This window comes from Peromyscus leucopus, chromosome 12, assembly GCF_004664715.2.
Source record: "Peromyscus leucopus breed LL Stock chromosome 12, UCI_PerLeu_2.1, whole genome shotgun sequence".
In the NCBI taxonomy this organism is placed as follows: Eukaryota; Metazoa; Chordata; class Mammalia; order Rodentia; family Cricetidae; genus Peromyscus; species Peromyscus leucopus.
In genome coordinates this window covers 31,180,414-31,205,430 of record NC_051073.1, presented here as the reverse complement: position 1 = coordinate 31,205,430, position 25,017 = coordinate 31,180,414, and the positions used below count along the sequence as shown (strand labels likewise).

The window sequence follows — 25,017 nt, the reverse complement described above, 5'->3', positions numbered from 1 at the left end:
CAACATCCTAGTCTTATTGATATAGGCCTGTAGGATCTCTGACATTGTGAGGTCAAGTTTCACAAAGTTCACTGATCTTGTTAAGAACAAGTTGAAATGTGTTCCTATTCTTTGGCAAAATTACCAAATAGGCACAACTTAGCTTTAGATGTTTTCTAATTATCTTTTTATCTCTCAGTATACTAAAACAACATTCATGTCTTGATGCTCTTAATTTGTAGCTGAGAAGGCATAACTTCTTTTCCTATCAAGTTCATTAGTCATGTTTTATAGGTCTTAGAATGATTCTTGTACTCCATCATCATGTTATTAGTAATATTTCATGGAGTTAACAGTGCCTGGAGCATTTACTATTGTGCACCATGTATGAGTTACATGGCAATGAATGCCTTGTCTTGGTTTTTGCTCTCTTTTCATCTTTCTTTTTCTCCTTCCTTTAAGCCTGGGTTCAGTGTGTTGCCTGGGTTGTTCTTAAAGTCTAGATGTCCCATTCTTTGTCTTTAAAGTAGGTGTGCACCACTCCACATTGTATCTCTGAAATCCTTCATCTGTTTTATATATATATATATATATATATATATATATATATATATATATATATATATTAAAGATGTATATTAATACAAATATAATGATTTGGAATTTTGGTAGTTACGTTCAGAATGCATATTTTCAGAGTTTCAATAATACCTTGAATCTGAATGTTGCAATGGTCACTCCTTAGATGACTAAATTTCATCAGTTGTTACGGTAATAAAGCCTTTATGAATATGATCTATTTAAAAAGTTAGCTTAAGAAACAAACAGAAGCCAGGCAGTGGTGGCACACGCCTTTAATCCCAGCACTTGGGAGGCAGAGGCAAGCAGTTCTCTGTGAGTTCGAGGCCAACCTGGGCTGTAAAAGTGAGTTCCAGGAAAGGCACAAAACTACCACAGAGAAACTCTGTCTTGAAAAACCTAAAAAAAAAAAAAATGAAACAAACAGAAAAAGACTAAGTGTGTTTAGGATTATACACAGTGTTTGAGAGATAAATTTATGTTTTTAATTTTAGTTTTCTTCAATTTTTGAAAATTATTTCAAATGTACTGTTTTTTTTTTTAAATACTAGATTTATCTACTTTTACCTCCAACATAATAATGTCAAAAATGCAGGACATAAGTATTCGTTTGGAAGGATAATCTTACTGTGTTAATAAGTTTTGGAGGTCAAAGCATAAAGTACTGTTTTCAGCATTTTGGTGTAGTCCATGACTTAGACTAATTTGGCCTGGAGGATATTTTCTTAGGTAAGCTTTTGGTTAAAGGATGTGCAGCCTGAAGAGGCACCAAATGGTATTTAAATGCAAATGTAGAGTTTCCCCTTTAACTTCTTTAAGTTTAAAAAAAAAAGCTGGACATATGTAAATATCTAAAATTTCACTAAGCAGTATAGTTGAAATGGTTTTCAGAATTTAAAGCATTCCTAGAAAGTTTCGGCTTCAAAGCACATCTTGTTATATATTTTGACATTATCTTTGATTTTTTTTTTTTAATATAGCAATGCCTCTCTTTTGTAACAAAACTATTATGGAATTAAGGACATGGGCATCAACAAATATTCATTTTGAACTGCATTATAAATTATTAGTTTGAAAATTTGAATTAATAATGCCATTAAAACTATCAGAATTAAATTTGCAATTATGACAGGTTTATCCCTGTGGGAGGCATGGATATCATATGCCTTATTGGTTTGGAGCTCATGTGGATGGTTATCCTAAGCATCACTAAAAAAAAAAAAAAAAAAAAAAAAAAAAAAAAAAAAATCTTTTCTGAATATTTCCCTGTAAGTTCCCTCATTTCCTTTCAGATATATAGAATGTGATCTTTAAGAAAGCTTCAAATTTCCAAATACTGCATGCCTTATTTTGCTGGAAAAATATAAATGGAAAATAATATGACATGTTATTTAATAAAAAATAAACCAGATACAAAATCTTGCCTTGTATTTACAGACAAATTTTAATGGAATATTTCATGGTCCAACACAAATATCAGACCCAATGGCACTAATTCTTGTACAGCCTTTGGCTTACCCTGTATAACAAAATCTGTTATTTAAAGTAGACTACAAAATACCTCATGGTAAGTGAACTTCCAAAGACACAAAGAAAATCTTCCATAAATTTAAAAGCTTATCTCAAATTCTTATTGTTATAAGCTTAGGATGTATATAAGGTTAATTGCATTATCTTAGGTAGTTGAAATATGTTGGTTAGAGTGTGGAAATAAAAATAAATTGTTTTAGATATTTTTGCTTCTGTTCCTAGTCAACATTAGTGAACACAAGTAAGTGGATGTAAAATTACCTTTACAAAATTTTGAAAGTTGGCAATTTCAAGCAAAATTCTTATGTCAGTGACACTTTTTTAACCCTTAGCCATCATATTACAAGGTTCATACACTTCAAGGAGTAATGATTAAATGCTATATCAGCAAGATAGTTATTTTTAAGTAGCTATCACTTTTTCTAAAAAAGTTCCCTTTAGAAATTACAAGAAAGTTGTATGTCATTGAGGAAACCTAAAATAGATGGATATGTTATGCAATTGAGCAAAGATATTCAAAATCATGTATTTGGCATAACAGAGAATGTTTCACAACATCTTTTGTAACGTTTCATTGGAGAAAAGAAAGTTCATTTTTTCAGTGTCTGTTTTCATGCCTAAAATGCACTAAATGAAGAAACAGTTCAGTAATGTTCAACCGATAACTAAAATTCAAATTTTATTTTTTCCATATTTATCAGACAACTTTTTCTGAGGAGACTTTACTGAAAAGATGGAGTGTAAATGGGAACCCTGTAGGCATGTTTATAAGAGTTGTACATGACATATTTGAAGCGCCACTCAGTACACATTGAATACTTTGTAAGTATATAGGCATATCAACATGCAAGTGTCATGTACTTAATATTACAATATGCATTTTGTTTTGTGAAAATGTTCATGATAAGAGTAGATTCAATAATTGTGTTTTCTGTGCGATATGCTTCATTTTGTTGGATCTTCTTCACAGCACAGAATATATTTTAATGCTGTCATAAGTATACCCTTCCAAAAAATATGGATTTTGTGTCATATAAATAGAACACTGTATTTTTGAAGCTGCATTACTGGGAACACCTGCATTTCTGGACACTGTTTTCAGAGATAAGTCTTTAAATTTTTTTAATATGGCAAACTTGTTTCAAGGTTGTTTACACTGAAATATTTATAATAAGAATGGAGCTTTCTTTAAGGAATATTTATGGTTAAATGAAAAGCTGAACAACCAATTCACAAATATTAATAAGAACCAAATATGAAGAAAAGAGATGCCATTCCAAACTCAGAAATCCTTGGGTCACTACTCAATTGCATCATTGAATCTACGACACGTACAGTGAGTACATAGAAATAAGTTTGTAAAAAGATTAAAATGTTACATATTTATAAGGAGCAATATTACTAGCTTTGAAAACTTCTAGATTGCTTTTCGTTCTATTTATGAGATTTCAGTCAACACACCAGAACCACAGAGAAAAGCAAAGAGGAGAAATATAACAAGTGCTTACATTTTGTACTTGTCTTTAACCGATTAGTGACTACTGCTTTCAACCGTTATGTTTTATTGCGCGTGACGTTCACTATCAGCAAATATAAAAACATGTCTACTAGGATCATGTACAAGGGAAAGCATCTAAAGAAAGAAAGCATTTGAGGTTTGACAGTACTGTGTGTTCGTGTAACGCTGCATTTCATGCTGCACTTAAAAGTCCATGTAGGAATCGCTACTGCTTTGACCCTGGATGTGGAAAAAGTGCTTAAGTGCTGAGCCCTGGTAGATTTTTCTCGTGCCCCTGCAATTGTCACTTGTCTTTTAACTTAACATCTTTGAAATATACAGCATATTTCCAAGGGAGTATAGTGTCTTCTTTACATCTTTTTCACATTTGGGCCCATTTTCTCCAAAATAATCACACATTTCATATATATATACATATATTTGTATATATACATATATATGGAAAAGATGGTAAAGAGTAACCAAACATTGTTTATAACATAACCACATAACATAGAAACATCTTACTTTAACTTTGAGCGTATTTTATAGATTCACCACCATAATTTCATAAATTTATGTAATCTATTTTTTCCTAAAGGAAAATACGCTCATAAAATGGCATTTTACTTTCACATATTTAAGTTACATCATTGAAAATTTCATGTCATGCCTAGGCAGAAAAAAGTGGGCTTTTGAGGCATGATTTTAATCATTTGGGATTACTTGTTCATAAGGAGGCAGTTTTAAAATACTTAATTTTTGTTTATATAGATAACACTTCTCCGAAAATTAAATCATATACATGATTTGTACTTAAAACACAGCACTGGATTTCAATAAACTGTTACACTTTAAAAATGAAATCAAATATTTGATTGGATTGCAAAATGTTGCCATCAAATCACTTTTAAGAAGTTACAGTTACATAACAGCAAAATATTAACTAGGCGTGGAAGGAACTGTCCTCACCAAGTTTTCATATTTTACCTATATGAAGCTAACGATAGAGAAGCTAAACAAACGCATATTCATACACCATAGAATACACTACAAGAAGTTGGCTTTTGAGATTTCCCAGGGAGTGGGGAGTGCATTGATATGAAAGTCCCAAAATGATGCTTCCTGGGATATCTTGTAAATATTTACTTCCTCTATTTATACTGAAGTATCATAGCCCATGTTAAAAGTGAGAGGTAGAAGAATTATTGTAAGTATGCATGGCAGAGAAATTACCAGCTATATCCAATAACTATTGCATTCAATATTAATCTCAATACATAAAAATGCTGATGATTTTAGAACCCATTCAGATAGGCTGTCCATTTTAACTCTCTTTATTATCTTGCTACTTTCAATCCACTGCCTTTGGAAGGGTATATAGAAGTGCAAAGGGCATTCTTGGGTTGTACTAGGGAGATAAAGAGGAGTATAGAAGAGAGAATTTCCCCCATTAAAATATATGACTTTAACTTCTAAATATACCCTATGTTCTTTGAATAAATTTGTACTCATAATCAAAGTACTTCAATCTATTAAAGCACACACATTTCAAAGAAAGCTTAAGAATGTCAAATTTGATTAGAAATCAATCAAAGATTAAAATCCATGTTATATCATTCTCTGTATTAATGTTAAACACTAAACCAAATACATTTCCTTTGCTATCTCAATAATTAAGAAAAATATAACTTGCTGTTGCTAGTGCTTTAATACTTTCAAGGTGAATTAACAAACTCTTGGATCTTGTTTTAAATCCCTTTGCATTAAGTATCCAGCAATAGAATTACAGATATTGCACTGAGTATATTTCAATATTGCCAATGTGTATTTTAAAACAAATTATATTATCTACACTAAGATTTCCTCTTTCCCAGAATTCAAAATGCATATTATAATTACATGGGTTTCTGACATCCATACACAGCTAGTACAGGATACTTACATGTACATACACTGTAGTTACCTATATTTTGCATAGTTTTTAGTGTGTACTTTGTGCCACTTAACAAAAAGCATTACTCATCAATATTTTTCTTTAGGGTGTTCATTTGTTTCAGTTGTGATCACTGATTAATCATTTCATTTTTCTGGATCCATCACAGATTACCATTTGCTAAAAGAAAATAAAAGCACATTTTTGCAAAAGGTTTTTGGGACTAAAATACCATGGGAAGGTTGCAGTACAAAACATGAAGATACTTGCTTTTTTTTCCACAGTTGGAAAACTGGAATTTTATATTTTCACCTTTTAAATTACACATGTCCAAAAGGTGGGGAAGGAAAAGCATTGTCCATGTGCCCATTGGTAACACTTTGCAATAAGTGGCACTAAATCACACAATAACTGCTATGTTACATGGAAGAGCCATTACTGTCAAACAGCTGCTGTACATGTGCCTATATGGAATCTCAATGCTGCTACAGTCATGAGTACATAATTACAAGTGAACCTGTCTTTTTAATTGAATATTTATATATATTTTTACAAACAAACAAACAACAACAACAAAAACCAAAAGAAAATAAATGAGGTGTTAGCTTCTTTGCCATAATCATGAAAGTTGTTTTTCTTTCTCTATTTGTTGGTTAAATTGTAGAGTTTCTATGAAAGACTAAACATCTTTAATGAAATCATCCAGTTTCTAGATTAAATCCCAAAATCAGGTTCCTTAAATTGCTTCTTGTAATTTCTGGTAAAAGAAAAGAAGTTGGAATCTCTTTCTCTGTGTTGTTTTAATCTCTCTTTCCTTAAATACACACACACACACACACACACACACACACACACACACACACACACACACACACACACTAAATGCATGCAAACACCTGCATGCACACGCAAACACATGCACACACATACACATCAATATTCCAATGCGGTATTGTGTCTTTAATATTGCACTCATAAACATTTCCATTTCCCCCCCTAGTTTTGGTCACCATTCTTCCCTGGACATTCAAGAAGGAAAAGAAGACAAGAAAAATGTTGGTTAGATATTTCTGATGGAGAACAATCAGTGCACACTGTAAACATTTCTGGCAGAGAGGAACTTCTTGTTTAACAAATGATGCTCATAGTCCTTGAGGAGCATGTGCACACTCCTTTCACTGTGTCCCCTACCTACTGAACTCCCTTCACAGAGACAGAAAGTGGCTCCATGTGCATACATATGACTGCATATTTCAGGCTTCTCATTTGACATGAGTCCAACTTAGAAATCTTATCTCATTTTTTTTTTATTTGCTGGAATGGGGGAATGCCCAGAATTCTTGTAACTTATTTCCTTTAGTGAAAAACCAAATGACCTTTCAATACAGAAAAGTGTAACTTCATCACTTTTTCCCATAATAGGAAATGATATTCAATCAAACCTAGCTATGTTTAGTGGAAAACCATTTGATTAGAGCCCATCAATTTTTATCTGCCAGTGGTTTTCTTTTTACAAGTTCTAATGGATTTATTTCTTGGAAGGGTTAAAAGAGTCAAATGTCTTGAAAGGCAAACAATTTTGGATTTCTAATTTTACAGTGCTATAAATAATGATTGTGTTATTTAGGTAACAATTTTAGCAGTTGGAGCCAAGTAGAATATAGATGAAGAAGGATGTAAATACAGCATCGATGAAGAGTAGCAATTTTGCAAATGTATCCTGAAATTAGGCTTTAAATAGTAATTGATGATGCAGTTATACAACATACTTAGCAATAAGAACCTTTCCATTTTGTACTAACAGGATGAATTTTGCTGTGTGGAGTCTTTCTAAAGATTATGCATTGAAAGATATGAGCAGTTTATAGACCTATTCTAGTTTCAATGTGTCTAGAGGCACCTACCTGATTCTCTCAAACTACCATACTATATTAACATATTATTGCATTTTTCCACAGATGGTATGGAGTGAACTGTAAAAACAAGCATGCAATCACATCAATGCAGACTTATTTCCTTAAAATGTCATACTGTATATGATTTATTATGTTAACACTCAACCACATCGTATTATTTATGTTCTGTATATTTTGTAAAAGTGCTGCTTGACTGACATCGTCCTTTTTTCTTTTGTAAGAAATCAACAAGATAAATGCTACACAATTAAAAAAAACTTAAAATTTCTAACATTTTCCTTAAAAGTCCGATACTTTTCTGATAAATAATCTAATATACAGCACCCTTGTCCTCCATTTGATACTAACACCGAATGTTGTATTCATTCTTGTTCCCCCCCCCAAATAAATTCCAAGGTATTGTTAAAACTCTAGGCCATCATGCTATCAGATATCACAAGTACGACTACCATATTGTAATATTTGTCTTCTTCTTAAAGGTGCAGTGCTTGTAAATGCGAAAATAATTTTTAATCTAACTGGATTTTACTCTTTAGCTGCTGATATATTTAATGAAAACTATTCTAGAAATATTATATTTCACCCAACATAGTAAGACTTTATATCGACTCTGTGTCATAGTTAAGGTTACAGAATTTCATAGTAGTTGAATACACCAAAATTTCCAAATAGTTCAGAGAAAGAGACTTTCACCTTGGAGTTAAAAGCATGGCAGGGGTTTTCTATCGCTCAACTGTTTCATAAGTTTGTACCTCACAGAATGCATAGACAGGAATTTAATATAAAGAATTAGTTCATTTATACAGAAAACATATCCTAAACACTTCCTTTTTGGCAAATCAACATAGTTAAGCAGCCCTGAAACTGCCAAATTAAAATATATAAGTTTTTTTTTTTTAAATCAAACTAAGAGTTTATTTTTAGGTTATTATTCAACTGTGGTTGTGATTTAAAACCTGAGGCTGTGCACTGGTTGTTAGCTTAAAATTACCTTTCCTTGTAACATTGTGCTTCCATTGTATAACAAATAAAAATTAACAAGAACTAGAAAAATTTGTTGTTGACAGTGCTAGGACATACAGACAAAAATACTAATATATGTTATCTACTTATAATATCAGTTTAAGTAATATCTAAAGGGATATAATGGACATTAGAAAATGTGTACTTATGACTGAATAACCTACAGCCAAAAAAGTTAAATATGTATCAAATAATGTTTAATTGGATTTATTATATGCACTATATACAGATACTAAAATGTCTCAAAATTGTGCCCTACTTCAGTTTTGTTTAGGCAGGTGAATCCTCATGGAGCAAATAAATTATAGAATCAAATAGAGAAATGAATGAAATCTTTATGATTCCCAAAGCAGTTAAATGTTTGTAATAATTTATTGGTAAATGAAACTACAATAACCTAATGGTAGGATCTATATAATAATATAGGTGTCATGTAATGATTATAATCCATACACATGGTGCCTGTATCAAACACTAAATTTTAAAATAGCAACTTGATACAGTATTACCAGTATAATCTCAAACATTCCCAAAACTACACTACAGTGTTTTCAGTTTGTGTTTTCTAGGGCATATGTTTCCACAACATGTTATCTTTGAAGATAGACAAGTAGAAAACATAGTTTGTAAACCTCTAATCTTTGATTAAACGTAAGCACATTAGGCCATTACCTAATCCTGTGACTTGTGAAAACTGTCCAATGGCAAACCAATAAAGTCTATGACTTAAAGGAAAACAAATATAGGGATGGGAGCTCTGCATACATTTCTTCAATGTATAAAAACAACTCAATATCATGATCCAGTGAGATGATTAACATTGTTAAGGCTGTATATTCAAGCACTGTATGTTAAAAGAGCAATGGTGTAAAATTTAGGCAATAAGAAATGTCCTGCATTATGGATGGTACAGTAATTAAAGGATGATGCTTTCAACTGCTGATTGTTGGTACACACTGGCTACTGAAAGCAGTACAGCATGGGTGTTAATAAAAGTAGTAGAGGATGGTTGGAATGGTTTCTGAAAGATGATTGCCAGTTTTCTCCAGCAGTCAGCCTGGTAGGTAAAACTCAGAGCGTGGGGCCCGAATTTTAAATGAAATACTCTTTTTTCTCTTCCGCGTTGACTTGGCTGCCTTCAGCATTGATAATGGCGGTGTCGGCATCTGGTGCGTCTTCCGCGCCTTTAGCTTCATTTGTTAGATATGTTCCTGTGGAAATGGGAATAAAGGGACGTTAGTTCCGGGGGACTAATAAAATAACCAGCATCAAAGATACATTTACTTAGCAGTAAAAAGTCCCACAATTCCAACTTCTAAAATTTTATCTGTGGAGCAATCATTTAAAGGCAAGTGTGAGACTGAAATGATTAATACGTAATTTTGACTTCTTTAATGATTGATGAAACCGTAAAGGAAATTCAGCTAAAATGACCAGTGCCCCTAATTAAGATGCATTCAGTTAAAGATGATCTCAAATATTTACCATTATTTTTCTTGTATAATCAAAACTGAGCTACCAAAACAAACTAAAAATAAACATAAAAAACCAAAAGACCAAAAAAAAAAAAAAATACCCAAACAACAGAAATGAAAAAAGCTCAGAAAGGTAATGGAGTCTGTTTTGTATTGTCCAAATACTCCTGGCCATGAAAAATCATACTGAGCTATGTCAATAAGCTTTAGAGTAGACTATTATAAAAATAAAATTCATAACATTTTAATTAAAAATATTTTTACTAAAAACAATTTTCTGACTAACAAGGCTACTTGCATTCCCATAAATGCATAAACAAAACTTTTAACCAGAAACTTGAGTTGAATTTTATCTCTACAAATATATTACTTTCTTTCTACATTTGTTCTCTTTTAGTTTTTTTACTCAGAATTATATTGATGTGGTAAAACCATATTTAGACAATGGCCAGAGTTCCCAGAGTGAGCCAGTGGTTCAGGGGGAAGGCCATGATGTTCATACTTTTCTCTGTCACTAAAATACAACTCCAAATGTCTCGTTGATGTTGCATGGTTTTGTTTATAGAATATGTGAATTGGTTAAAGGTAGCACAACACTTACTACTAATAAAATTAATAAAATGAATGTTAAACCATTTTAAATAATAATTATCATTGCTTCCCTGAAACAATTTAGGATTTAGGTCACCAAATACCGCTTTCTTTCTATATTCCTGCCTCCACTCACTTATATGCCTATAAGAATTCAGAATGAATTTATTGTTTGCAAGGTTTTTTACCAAAACTAAGAGAGCTTTCTTTAACTATTACTCACCTTTATGTCTTGCCAGATATCGGCCAAGCAGAAATATGGAGCACAGTGTGACAAACACAACTACAGCCACTATTCCTCCTATGAGAGCATGATCAGGGCCATTCTGGCCAGCCAGAGAATTGGGATCTAGAAGAGAGCAAGGAACATCATTTTAGTTAGTCTGTTCCTTTCTCCTTGACACATCTGTAACTAGAATGAGTCATTTTGAAATAGCATATTTCTATTAAAATGAAATTGTATTGACATATATTATTTCAGTCATTCAAGTCAACAAATACTGGCTGTGTGGCTACAGCACATGAAACGCCTGAGGAGATAAAACTGAAGAAATTAATATTTTTTACCATTGAGTTTATATTTTAAGAAAAAGATAGCATGAATCAAATATACATATGCAAGTTTTTGCAGTTACATATTTTTACTTGATGTTCACATTTGAAAGTGTATATGTATATGTGAATCTCTATGTAGATGTGAAAAATCCAAATGTACCATTTTAAAATAAGATTATGTCAATGTAAAATCTGGAGTTCAATAATTTTATATTTATCATTATACAAGTAACATTTAAAGCTCTGGAACTTGATAACTGCTCTTAAGCAGTCTTAAAAGAAATGTGACAATAATACTTTGGGGAACCCAACTTTCAAATTCTAGACAGTCATAACAAATAATTTCATCAGAGGAAACTGAGGAGGAGAGAAAAGAAAGATTTGGGGGAAGACATTGTGTGTTTGATGAAAGAGAGTAATAAACTTTGGTGACAGGGTTACACTCCTGGGAAACAATGACAGAAAGTGAGAGATGAATAAAAACCATTGAGATTTTAATGTCCATTGGATTTATGCTTTTAGAAAAAGTGATTGGGAAAAATTATCAAGAACCTTTCACATCCTGCTGTTAATAAGGTTTTATTGGAAAGAGATAAAACCATAAAGGATGAAAAGATCAAAAAAAATTCTAGGTGTTTGGACACTCAAAAGTTTGAAAATTACCAGTTCTGAAATTCATGTAACAAGGAACAAAGCTCAATGAAACTTTGAGTAAGAAAATGCATCAAGGCTCAGCTCTATGGCAAAGAACAAATAAGGATCTCCTTTCCCAACTGTCTTCTTGCAAAGATCCTCATGTGGTGTCTTATACTTTAGAGGCAGGACACAGAGGGAGGAGAGAGGCAACAAATAAGATATGGCTGGCACTAATGCATTCGAAAAACTCAGAGTGGTTGTAGAAATGTGTATCCGACAAACAGATTTAGGAGTGTGATGTTTCATGGAACCAGTGTCCTGTCAAAGAATCATATCCAGACAAAAGCAACAACCTGTGTTTAAAACTTCAAATAGCCTACAGAGCCCTAAACTCTATGACAGGAAGAAATGGAATAGAAAAGATGTGTAACCCTGATGGAGGTCATGTCTCCCAGTACCTACTTCAAATGTAATCATGGAATAGGACTTACAGGTTGAAAGCAAAGAGGAAACACTATCACCAAAGCTGAACGGCGTTCTGATACTAGTCTAGCATGCTTCCACAAGGAGTTTCATTTACTTCTTATTTTCAAGTATGAGTAGTGGTGATTAAAGAGCAGATACAACACCTGTACATGGAGAACATAGGTATATTTGTGCACACTTGGGCCTGGAGTGGAAAGGGTATTCTTGCGTAGCTTGTCTTATTCATGTGCCCTGCCTCTGGATAATGTAGTCTCATGACAAAACTGCATACTTAAATACCTTAGAGTCTTAGTTTAGAATACTGGATTTATGGGATTATGGGTTGTCTCTGTGAACAGATAGATTTTTTTTGTAAAGAAACAAAGGTTAGCTGGGTGGTGGTGGTGGCGGCGGCGGCGGCGGCGGCGGCGGCGGCGCACGCCTTTAATCCCAGCACTCGGGAGGCAGAGCCAGGCGGATCTCTGTGAGTTCCAAGCCAGCCTGGGGTACCAAGTGAGTTCCAGGAAAGGTGCAAAGCTACACAGAGAAACCCTGTCTCAAAAAACAAAACAAAAAAGAAGCAAAGGTTAGAAGTATATTGATAATCAGAAGGTCAGAAATTTCTGACAACGCACATTTCTTTGGCTTTTAATGCACAGAGCTAACTGTTGTCCATGCTCTCCTGATGTTGGGAAAAAATCAAACAATATATGTTTTAAATTAGGAATAAAAGCCCAGACAATAAATGGTCCTTTAACAACCGACCCAGGTGAATTAATGAGATATATTTAATTTGAGAAATCACTGGTATGAGTAATGTCACGTAAAGAATGGAAAAAATAGGGGCCATGTCAAAAAAGTCTTATAAACAGCAGCTCTTTCATAAAAATAAAGAAGTAAATAAATAAATGGAACAATACCATTAAAGAGATGCCTTGAAGTGCTTGAAAGGACATACATGCAAGCTGAAAAATCTCAACTTAAAAAAAAAAAAAAGTCAATCTGTTATAGCAGCTACCTTTAGCATTTTATATGGATTTGAGTATCCATATATTCGTAGCAAAGTCCATTTACCTCAAAAGAAAAGGAAAGACAAGAAAGAGGAAAGATGCTTACTTTTGTGTCTACCCTTACATCAAAGTTGACAAAGTTGTATTCTGTATTCCACTGTTAGAACCTTTGAGCTGCAAAATGTCTTTTTGTATTTTTTAGATGATTTCTTTCTTGAATTTTTCCTTCATGTCGTGGATTGCTTTTTTCTCACTTTTTTTTTTTTTTTTTTGTATTGTCATGCACTTTGTCTTGTATCCTCAAGTTACCTAAAAATCATTCTTGGAAATCTTTCCAGACACGTCATTTATTCCCTTAAGATTTGTGACACTTCGTTCTCTCTTCCCTTGGAAGTCTACCTCACCCTTCCTTTCTCATGTTTCTTATGCCACTTTGCAGACATCTGCATAGCTTATGTTAGTGGGTGATTCATCCTATTTTATGAAGTACCTTTGGGTGGAGAATATCTACTTTCTCATTTAGACGAGCTGTAAGGTATCAGCTGGGCAGCTGCTTGGCTTTGACTGTGGTGAACTCAAAATTGCAGCCTTAAGGTCCCACTCTTGGTTGCAGTCAACACTGGCGAGGCCTTTAACATTAAGAGTTTCTGTCTTGAAAGCTCACTTTTTAAGTGGTATTATATTCTTAAAATAATTTCTTTTCAGTTGTCTTTCATTTGCAGTATTCTCAAACATAGGTAAAATTTAAAATTTTGTGTAATCAAGTCTAATTTTTGCATCAGAACACAAAGACTTATGGGTAACAATGTGAAATACTACACCATAACAGAATATATCCATAATAATCTATATTATCACTTTAAAAACTTACAGGAATCATATGTATTGTATATTTTATGTAATCTGTACTGATTTATTAAAAGATTTTGTAACAGGCCCCCAGACCTTAGTAGCATACCTGATGCCATGTTAGAGACACCATTTTTAGAACCCAGCACATAGGCCCCGATACTTGCCAAAATAGGAACAAAGACATAGTTTATAGTTTCAGGATCTAGGAAAGTCCTTAAGTGTACCAACCTTGCTTCTTGGCTTCTGAAATTTAGCTTCCCCCTAACATTTCCTGCTAACTGAAGTGTCTTTACCAGGATGTATTTTTTTGTGCATTAAAGGTAAAGAATGGTGAGACTACACAATTTGGGAAAGATCCCCATGTAGCTTACCAGCTCACAATAAACACTTTCTATTGGCTTCAAATGTATGTATGTAGGCTCCAACAAGACTCCCAGAGATACCAAGAGCAAGGGTAGCAGATCCCCAGGACCAATAACTTGGGGAATGGATAGTTGCTAGGGAGCATGTACCTTAAGATGTTCCAGAGCCCCAGGCAATTCTCCTGCCTCTGCTTTGTCAACTCACAGGCTCCCTGAAGCCTCCACCCAAAATAGGAAACTGCCGAAAGTCACCTGGATCTGAGCCTTCTGGAGGTGAGTCTCTTTATAGTGCCTTCTGCATAGGACACTTACGAAAAGCTGGACACAACCCAAATTCTGGTGTTTTGGGTCCATGTGAAATGTCACCAGACCCCTTGTTTAAGTGTGTATGGTGTCTCCCCCAGGTCATCTTGACTATGTTTCACTCTGTGTCCCTCCGTTTCAGTCAGTTCTTTTGATCAGAAAAAAAGACCTGAAGGAAGATGGAAGTGTTTCTTAACCACTCTGCACTCTGTAGAGGAACTCCTAATGGGAACACCAATGAGGTGGATATCTAACATACAAATAACACATCATCAGACACTTCTGGACCATCTCTGTATCTGATTCTGTAAAACTTTAGCCATTAACCTTACCAGTCTGGTGCTAGATTATAACCCAATGCAGCCTCTCCACTATTGCCTGGGAGTGACTGGCACAGTTCAATCTGTCAGATCTGGCCTAGGGGATGTCCCATTACAAGAAGTAGATGAGGTACTATATACTTATGGGATCAATTTTTTTTTTCAATGTGGAATTAGGCATGTCAGAACCACAACTGTCACCTGGGATAGGACAATGTGGATCGAGTCCTCAGCAAGGGACTGAGCATCTGGTATTAACCCAGGCATGTTACTTCAGTGAGGGAAAAGCCATCACTTTGTACATAGACAGTCTGAATGCATTTTCCCTGGCCTGTGCCCATGGGACCCTCTATATAAAGAGGAGACTCTCCACCTCAGCAGGAAAGAAAATAGAAAACAAAGAAAAAAATCATGATTCTACTAGAGGTCATATTGCTGGCAAAGGAGGTATGCATTATCCACCGCAAAGGACACCACAATGGAAATCTCCAGAGGCACAAGAGATCCAGGCAGCAGACTTGGCTACCCAGAAGGTGGCCCTAAAACCTGTGGAGCCTCTCTACATTTTGGTTGCTCTACTGCCCAACTTATACACAGGGATAAAAGGGGGTGGGCAAGAAGGGAAGAGGAGACAAATGGGTGGTGTTTCTTGCCAGATGAGAGACCTGTACTTCCTGATGGTATTAGAAGACAGGTGGTCACCAAACTCCACCAGACCACCTAACTGGGGTCAAGTGAAACTGCTGAGTTACTCAGGCCCAGATGCAACATCTCTCAATTACACAATTTTGTCAAGTACATTATGTTGGGAGGTGCCACATGTGTACAATTGAACCCTAATGAAGGAAGAAAAGCCGTGAAGGAGTCTGTGCCTGAGGAATCACCTCAGAAACCACTGGGAAGTGGACTTTATAAACATCAATTTCAGTTCTTGTGTATAGTAGTTGCGAGTTTTCATAGAAACCTCCTCTGGATATGTGGAAACCAATCCCAACCAAACTGAGACAGCTTCAATAGTCACCAACTATTGAGAGTCACTGGTAGCAAAGTCCATGGAGTATACAGCAGTGACAACTAGAGTTCAGAAGGTCAACCTATCAGAACTAAGGGTTCTGCAGGAGGAAACCATGACACAAAGTGTTATGGATATGGAATTACTGCCTTTTGAATGAAGAATTGACTGTCTCTTATAAACTTCTTGTGCAATAACAGCTATGATTTTCCCCATTTACCATGCATTTCCATGTTATGTGTACATGTAATCTCACGATTGCATCTCAATCTTAGGCACAACTTTCCCTATACATTTGGGTAATAGGATAACTGTCCACAGCTGTGTTTATTTTTTATTAAAATAAATCTGGACAGGGCCATTTTTCAGACAAAATATTTCAGCTAAGATACCTTTTTATCCAAGGACAAATGCAGATAAACATTAGCTCATCACACTTACAGATAAGAGAAAATAACTACTAGCAATTAAATTCTCAACTCCTCACCTTCACCCTGGGTTATTTACACAAGACCCTAACTTATGAAATTTACTGATCACATTCCTGGGATTATGTTTTAGCCACTTACTAGTTACTGAGTTAAAGTGGTTACTTCCCACTGACCCAAGGAGATTGCCGTCAAGGCCAGGGAAGTTATAGGTGCCAAGCTTCTTTCTTGTGTAAATTAAGTTTTAATTCCTCCTCAGCCAGGTGTTCTTCCTAGATTTTCTCCTCAGCAATCACTCCAAATGATGGTGCTTTTACTAACCAAATACTACATGCTCTGACATAGGTTGCTTAGCCACCTAGGATATGCCCCCTCCCTACTAGAAAGCAGCTGCAGCCAGGATGAGCAGGGAGGGTGGGGATGGGGGGTGGAAGGTAGGGGGTGGAGGTGGGAATAAAGAGAAACCGGAAATAGGGAGCTCATAGCCAATCTATCTGCTGAGACCCAAACCACCTTCCATGTAGATTTCTTTAAAATATTGCATCGAGAGACTACTAAGGTATGATTTACTTGCTCCAGGGAGGAACATGTCCCTTGGACTGTGTGTCTACAAGTGAAGAAAATGGGCTCTGATCTATTCAGTACTATTCTTGCCTGGCTGACACCCGCCTTAGCTGCCAGAAACCCAGGGAATACAACTGTGCTCAATTGTAAACTCAGTCCTCCTGGCACACACTGATCTCTTTAAAGCTCTAGAAAGGTAACTATAGCTACCTACCTATGGTCATAGGCAAGGCAATTTCATATCCATAAATGTAAAGGCTTATTAGTAAACTGAAGATCATTATTGTAAAACTGGTAGAATCTGGGGAGGAGTCAGGGTATTTATGAATGATCCAGGCCCAGACACCAAATTTACTATTCAAAAGAACCCTGGACCTAAAGTCATCAGACCCATCGACCCAAATGGACCCATCTTGGTACCTCAGGAATACGAGCCCCCTAAGCCTCAAAACTTCAATTCCCCCAGGAATTCCTTTGGTAACTATGGGGTTATAGGTTCAGGAGGCATCGGAATTCAGGCCCTCAATGTTCAGAATGCTAGAAAGAATATATCAGTTCCTTAACTATTGTGAACTGAACATAGATCAGGATTGTTGGTTATGCCTGGAACCCAGGCCCCCATATTACGTTGGGATTGGAACTAATCAAACAATAACCCCCACTTCTAACCCTAACTGCTGCAAATGAACCCACATAAGCTCACATCAGGGGATCTCCGAGGAAAGTGTACCTGCTTAATGGACTATTCATCATATGGTTCAAGAGGCTACACCTATGTTTGAGCCTGCCCACAAGCTTTATCCTAATGACCCAGGTCCTGGAAACAACGTGGAATGGCCCATGCCCTCTGGTCCTCACTACTCGGACAGTAGTGAAAGTCACTAAGATACCGACTAGATAATCCCTCCCTTCAGATTCCTGTAGTCATATAAAGCAGGTTAATTCCAGGAATGTTGGATGAGTGTATTTACAGACCACAGAGACTACCTGGCTTTGCTTTCATTAACAGCCTAACCAAGTGTGCATCTTCTCAATATTTGCACTGCAGGATAGCCCACTCCTTTGCATCCTCATGTATGTTATTCAGCAGGTGTTCATCTATAATAGAGAAGAGGGCAAGGCCTACCTAAATCTAGATTTCTTGGCTTCCCTCATTCCCGTTCTCATTCCCCTACTAGTGGGGATATGCTTTGCGTGCTTCATTGTAGTTGAAGCAGCCCTAGTTATGGGAAACAAGAACTTTAAAGATCTCAGCGCTCAAGTAGACGTAGACTCAAGCAATCTAGAAAATTCTGCATCTCATCTGTAAGTCGCTTAGACTTCTTTGCAGAGGTTATTTTTCAGAATCAAAGGGGAAGGACCTCTTTATGAGACACCAGGAGTCTATATGGCACTGGGAGAAACATGTTGCTTCTATGCCCATCAGTCAAAGATAATTAGAGAAAGTTTAGCCATGGTTGACATAACCTCTAGGAAAGAGAAAAGAGATATCAAGACTGTAACAGTCTTTGTTCTTCTGGTACCAATCTCCCCACAATGACATGGATAAAATGCATCCACTGTAGTCAATAAAGAAACCATGGATTATTGGAGAAATTATTTTGGCCACTCCACGTAGTTAAAAGGATATTTATTTAATGGCGTAACTCACAAATTAAGTAATGGGTAGGTCGCAGGGTCTGGGGAAGGTGTAATGCAGTCCAGCGGTGTTCTCCGGAGCTCTGCACAGTCAATCTGCACCGGTCAGCGTCCCGGCACCGAGAGCGCCCAGAGCGAGCGCTGGCCCATCCAGCTCTCGGGTCCCCAGACGCCTCCCCTCGCCCTGCGTTGTAGGCATGACAGTTGCCAGAGTCTCAATGGGGGTTGGAACTTCCAGAACCAAGCTGGAATGGCTACCCACTACAATGGATTGGCTTGTTCTTGTTTCAGGTGTCGATCCTGGGGCTATCAAAACCAGGCATTTATTGTCATTATTGTCTGTAGACTGTCTGACTAATGAGCTTTGGGGATTTTCCTGGTCTGATCTGTAATATTCAATGGGGTTTTGCCAATGTGTCTGGATTTGCATGAGGGAAAGACATGTGAACCCAGATGGACTCAAGCAAGTCTCTACACCCAATGTACATTCATTTAAAAATATATCTTAGTTCCATCGATTTTTTTTTCTGCAAATTTCATGATGTCATTTTTTTCTTTGCTGAGTATAGCAGGAATCTTAAAAGTTCTTATTAATAAAATCAAACCCGAGGCCAGTTATCGGGGTCAATGCTGGTAGATCAGAGAGACAGAACAAGCCACAGCTATCTCACCTTGCCAATTCCTCAGCTGGTCCTGTTTCCTCAGACTGGAAGCTTCTGTGTCCTCATCCCAATGGCTCTCAGCTGAACTGCTGCTCGAAAGCCTGAAGCTTAACCAGCCACATGCTTAACCAGCCAAATGCTGCTAGTTTCTGGTCCTCACGCCTTATATATCTTTCTGCTTTCTACCACCACTCTCTGGGATTAAAGGCTGGCTTTCTGGCTGTTTCCAATGTGGCCTTGAACTCACAGAGATCCAGAGGGATTTCTGTCTCTGGAATGCTAGGATTAAAGGCATGTGCTATCACTGCCTAACTAGTGGCTTTTCTGTTCTCTGACCCCAGATAAGTTTATTAAGGTACACGATATTTTGGGGAACACAATACCACCACAGCTGAGTAGTACTCCATTGTGTATATGTACCACATTTTTCTTAATCCATTCTTCAGTTGACGGACATCTAGGTTGTTTCCAGGTTCTAAAGGCTATTACAAATAATGCTGTTATGAACATAGTTGAGCATGTATCTTTGTGGTATGATTGAGCATTCCTTGGGTATATGCTCAAGAGTAGTATGGTTGGGAATTGAGGTAGATCGAGTCCCAATTTTCTGAGAAACCGCCATACTGATTTCCACAGCTGTTGTATAAGTTTACACTCCCACCAACAGTGGAGGAGTGTTCCTCTTACTTCGCATCCTCTCCAACATAGACTGTCATTAATGTTTTTGATCATAGCCATTCTGAAAGGTGTAAGGTGGTATCTCAGAGTCCTTTTAGTTTGCATTTCTCTGATGACTAATAATGTTGAGCATTTCCTTAAATGTCTTTCAGCCATTTGAAATTCTTCTTTTGAGAATTCTCAGTTTAGCTCTGTAGCCCATTTTTTTTATTAGATTGTTCAGTGTTTTGATGTCTAGTTTCTTGAGTTGTTTATATACTTTGGAGGTCAGTCTTCTGTCAGATGTGGGATTGGTGAAGATCTTTTCCCATTCTGTAGGCTTTCTTTTTGTCTTATTGACCGTGTCTTTTGCCCTACAAAAGCTTCTCAGTTTCAAAATATTCCATTTATTAATTGTTGTTCTCAGTGTCTGTGCTACTGGTGTTATATTTAGGAAGTGATCTTCTGTGCCAATGCATTCAGGAGTACTTCCTACTTTCTCTTCTATCAAGTTCAGTGTAACTGAATTTATGTTGAAGTCTTTGATCCATGTGGACTTGAGTTTTGTGCATGATGACTGATATGGATCTATTTGCAATCTTTTACATGTTGACATCCAGTTATGCCAGCACCATTTGTTGAAGATATTTTCTTTTTTCCATTGTACAGTTTTGGATTCTTTGTCAAAGATCAGGTGATCATATGTGTGGGGATTAATGTCCGGGTCTTCAATTCAATTCCATTGGTTTGTACGTCGGTTTTTACGTCAGTACCAAGCTGTTTTTATTACTATAGCTCTGAATGAGGTAACCCAGACTCAGAAGGACCAGCATGGTATGTACTCACTCATAAGTGGATGCTAGATATAAAGCAAAGGACAATCAGACTGCAACCCACAGATCTAGGGAGGCTACCTAGCAGGGGGGACCCTAGGATGACTGTGGCTTATAATAAGTTTTGGTTTTGTCCAATTACTGGAAAAGCTTTAGTGCAACATTTCACTATTAAGATAAGAATATGTACTGTATCAAGCTGATGAAAGAAAATGCTGTCTATACTTTCAGGAGGGGAGGCTAAAATCTTTTTAGATCATGGATTAGCCTATAGAAAAATGTCTGCCATAAATCAAACAGTGAAGGACAAGATGAATAGGGATCTCACTTACACAACTTAAGTAAAACAGCACTCTGAACAGATGAAGATAGGTTTCTTCTGTATCCCAGAATCTAATCAATATTTATATATATATTCAGCTATCATTTGGCTTAAAAGGGCTTATTGGGAAATGTTATCATTTTTACTATTTTCTACAGAGAAAATATTTTACTGTTTAAAATAACCCTAGACTTTTGAATCATAACCTATTTTTATGTTCAAGCTATCTGTATATTATTTCTCCTGCAGTTGTATATAAAATGTTTTTACATTCAAAAAAGGACAAATACTATAGAATTGTATTACATGAAATATATAGAATATACAAATTTATAGAGATAGAAAGATTAGATGTTATCTCAAGATGGAGAAGAAAGGAATAGAGAGCAATGATTTCCTAATTACAGAATCTCTGTTTTGTGTGATGGAAAAGTCCCAGAAATGGACAGTTGTATCAGGACATAATATCATGAATGTAATAAATCAATACAGTTAATGAAATTAATGGATATCATAAATATAATTACTGAATGAATACTGCAATGTAATCAATGAATACTACAAATGTAATTAATATCATGAGTATAATTAATGAATATCATAAGTGTAATTTTAAATAAATGAATAAATTATATATATATATATATATATATATATATATATATGTTAGTTTTCATTTTCCTAGATGTTAGAATTAATTCACAGTATTGGTATATCCTAAGCAAACACTTTTAATCTGCATTTCATCCTTGACCTATCAGATTCCAAATTTACTCCATTTTTAGGATAATTTGTGGTCATTAAGAAAATAAAATTTAATTATTTACTATTTATTTTGTGTGTTGGGCATGTGGATATGGGTGTATTTTTTGTGTGTATAGATGTATGTGTGTGTGTATATATGCACATGTATGTGCATATTGACAAAGAAGCCAGAGGTTAACATTGTACCTAGTTCCTCAGTGACCATTTTCTTTGTGTTTTGAGACAGACTGAGATCTGGGACTTAGAGATTAGTAGGCTGTCTAACCAATGAGCTGTGGGGATCTTCCTGTCTCCACTTCCTCCTTTCTGAGATCAAGCGTGCACCACCACACCTAGTTTCTTTCTATGACTTCCAGTGATTTAAGTTGGGTATGTCTTTCTATTTGCTTACCAGGCACCTCACTAGCTGGTCTGCTTCTCAGTCACTCTATTAAAAAGTTTTACCATTAGCTTAAATTTTACAATGTTCATCATTGCATTTGTATTATCGCTTAGTTTATTGAGAAGTATGGATACCTTTTAACTTTTGGACAAAGTCTTCTATAGCACTAATAATTATTATACCTTAATTATCTTTATAATTTATGCAAAACATTACGGCTTTCATCTCACCAAGAAAATAAATACAGGTGTTGTAGTGGGTAGCCATTCCAGCTTTGGTCTGGAAGTTCCAACCCCTATTGAGGCTTAGGTACCTATCCCGCCTATAAGGCGGGGCCAAGAGAAGGCCCTGAAGACCTGAGATCCGGATGTGCTGCCCTGTCCTGTTTTATTGAACCCTGGTTGCTTGAGGTGACTGAGGAGAGTTCTCCAGAGAACACTGCCCGGCTGCACTGCATCTTTCTCAGAACCCGCAACCTACCTATCCCGTCATTTGTAAGTTACACCACTAAATAAATCTCCTTTTAACTACATGGAGTGACCTTAATAATTTCACCAATATCTGGTGCTCACATGGGGCAAATTCCAAAGGCCTGTGTGGCTCCCGCCCTCAGCTTCCTCCCCAGCTGTCGGGTGCCTGAAGCTGCAGGTTACTGCATGCAGAGTTCCTTAAAACCAGGAAAAACCTACATGGTTCCATTCCTGAAAAGGAACTAATCTGGTCTCAGTTCCCAGGCAAGTATAGCCCCAGACCAGTGAAATCACTGTGAGTGGGGCATTCCCCCTCCTCCCTGAGTGCTGGCTCCCTGCCCCACCCCGGATAGCTCAGTTGATAGAGCATGAGACTCTTAATCTCAGGGTCATGGGTTCGTGCCCCATGTTGGGTGCCAGACATTGGTAAAATTATTAAAGTCACTCCACATAGTTAAAAGGGAGATTTATTTAGTGGTGTAACTTACAAATGAAGGGATAAGTAGGTTGTGGGTTCTGGGAAAGACACAGCGCAGTCCGGCAGTGTTCTCTGGAGAACTCTCCTTGGTCTACCTCTAGCATCCAGGGTCCAGGAAAACAAGAGAGGGCAGAGCATCCAGATATAGGTCTTCAGGGGCCTTTCTTGGCCCCACCTTGTGGGTGTGATAGTTACCGAAGCCTCAATAGGGGTTGGAACTTCCAGACCAAAGTGGGAATGGCTACCCACTACAAGATGTGGCATGATACTTTTAATGTTTTAATGATAGTTTAGATTCAGAGCTTCTTTGCAACTCTACTGGTAAAAATATCTTTGTAAAAATTGACATTCACTATGTATTGTTGGATATGCTTTTTACTTCACTATCATCTGTTATAACTGGAAGTCTCTCCTTAATTTCTATTCTTAGCAACTAAAATAAGTGATGGAGGAGCAGATAAGTACCATCTGAACAATGCAGGTGTAATGCATAATTGAAATGGCTAAATCCTAGCAAGAATGTCTTATATATAGCCTTTCATTCATCTCCTACTGTCAGAAAAATAAAAGATGAAGTGTGGCCTTCTGAAGTCCTTTACAGATAGCTAAATTTGCATTATTATTCAAATAAATACATCACACCTATCTTTAAAGATCGTTATTTATTCTCAAGTGTTAGCTCATGACTTTCTGTGGTTAGTCTGTGAATAGGGAGTAAGTATACTTTGCCGTGTTCTCGTCTACTTGGCAGGGCTTAGATGACAGGAAAGTTGAAGCAATAAATTGAAACTCTTGAGCATAACATCTTTTAGTTAAAGGGTTTTATGTTTTGATGCTTAATAAAATATTCTAAAGAGAAATTGACATCAAATGATATTTAGGATTAATAATTCTTGATATTTAAAATGTCAAAGATAACACTACACTATAAATTTAGTTGAAATTACAATATGGGTAAGTCATAAACTATCTGCAAAATCATGGCTGAGCATGATGTGCTGAGTTTCACATGCTTTTAAAACAAATATAAATGATATTATAAACAGGTATGCATTTCTAAATCCACCACATGTATAAAAACATGTCGAAGAAATTAAAATGAAATATCAGAGTAGTCTGAGGCACATCTAAAGCTTTAGGTCAAGAGAATGTGGGAGATCAGGCTTCATGTTTCTCTATTTCAGATAAGATCAGGTCCTGTGCAGGATACATCGAATCCTCACAGGTCCAGTAAGCTACTTTCAGTAGCTTATGGACCAAGAGCCAGTCTCTCATTAAGGAGAATCATTTCAGTTATGAGGTTAGCAGAGAAGATCCTCTTCCTCCTCATAGTAGCAAATTTTGATTCTGTCTTTTCCTCCTGGCCCCTCTGAGAACTGGTTTTTCTAAGTTCTTACAGAAACCAGTCCCTTCCTTAATATAACTGCAGGATATTTGCTGCCTTACCTATTCAGTATAAATTCTCAACAAATGACAGATAATATAATTTCTCCTTTCACCTGTGGTTTTTAAAACCTGCTTGAAATCTCTAAGGTCTTGGAACCCATATTCAAGTTAGCCATAATTTCTGGGTTGAAATTCCTCTATAAAGTATAAGTAATTTCTTTTTGTTTCTAATTAATTTTTTGTCTCAGTTTCTTTTAAGGTTCAGGAAAAGTATGAATACTATGTAATTTAGCCATTGTTACAATCACTTTAAAAAACAAATTTAATTATATTTTTATATATCTCAGTCTGAAAAAAATACTAAGAATTAAAATTGTATGTCCTTATACA

At 36.0% G+C, this 25,017-nt stretch overlaps 1 protein-coding gene across 3 annotated transcripts in view; it reads right to left on the bottom strand.

The window, feature by feature from the left end:
• Positions 1-6,842: 6,842 nt before the first annotated feature.
• The window catches only part of Cadm2 (cell adhesion molecule 2), a 981,723-nt gene continuing 963,548 nt past the window's right edge, over positions 6,843-25,017 (bottom strand). For all 3 annotated transcript variants that reach the window (XM_028876715.2, XM_028876716.2, XM_028876717.2), the window contains 2 exons: positions 10,751-10,876; positions 6,843-9,672 (listed from right to left, as the gene is read on the bottom strand). In XM_028876715.2, coding sequence (XP_028732548.1) covers positions 9,554-9,672; positions 10,751-10,876 — 245 coding nt within the window. In that variant the 3' untranslated portion in view covers positions 6,843-9,553. The remainder of the gene's footprint in view (positions 9,673-10,750; positions 10,877-25,017) is intronic.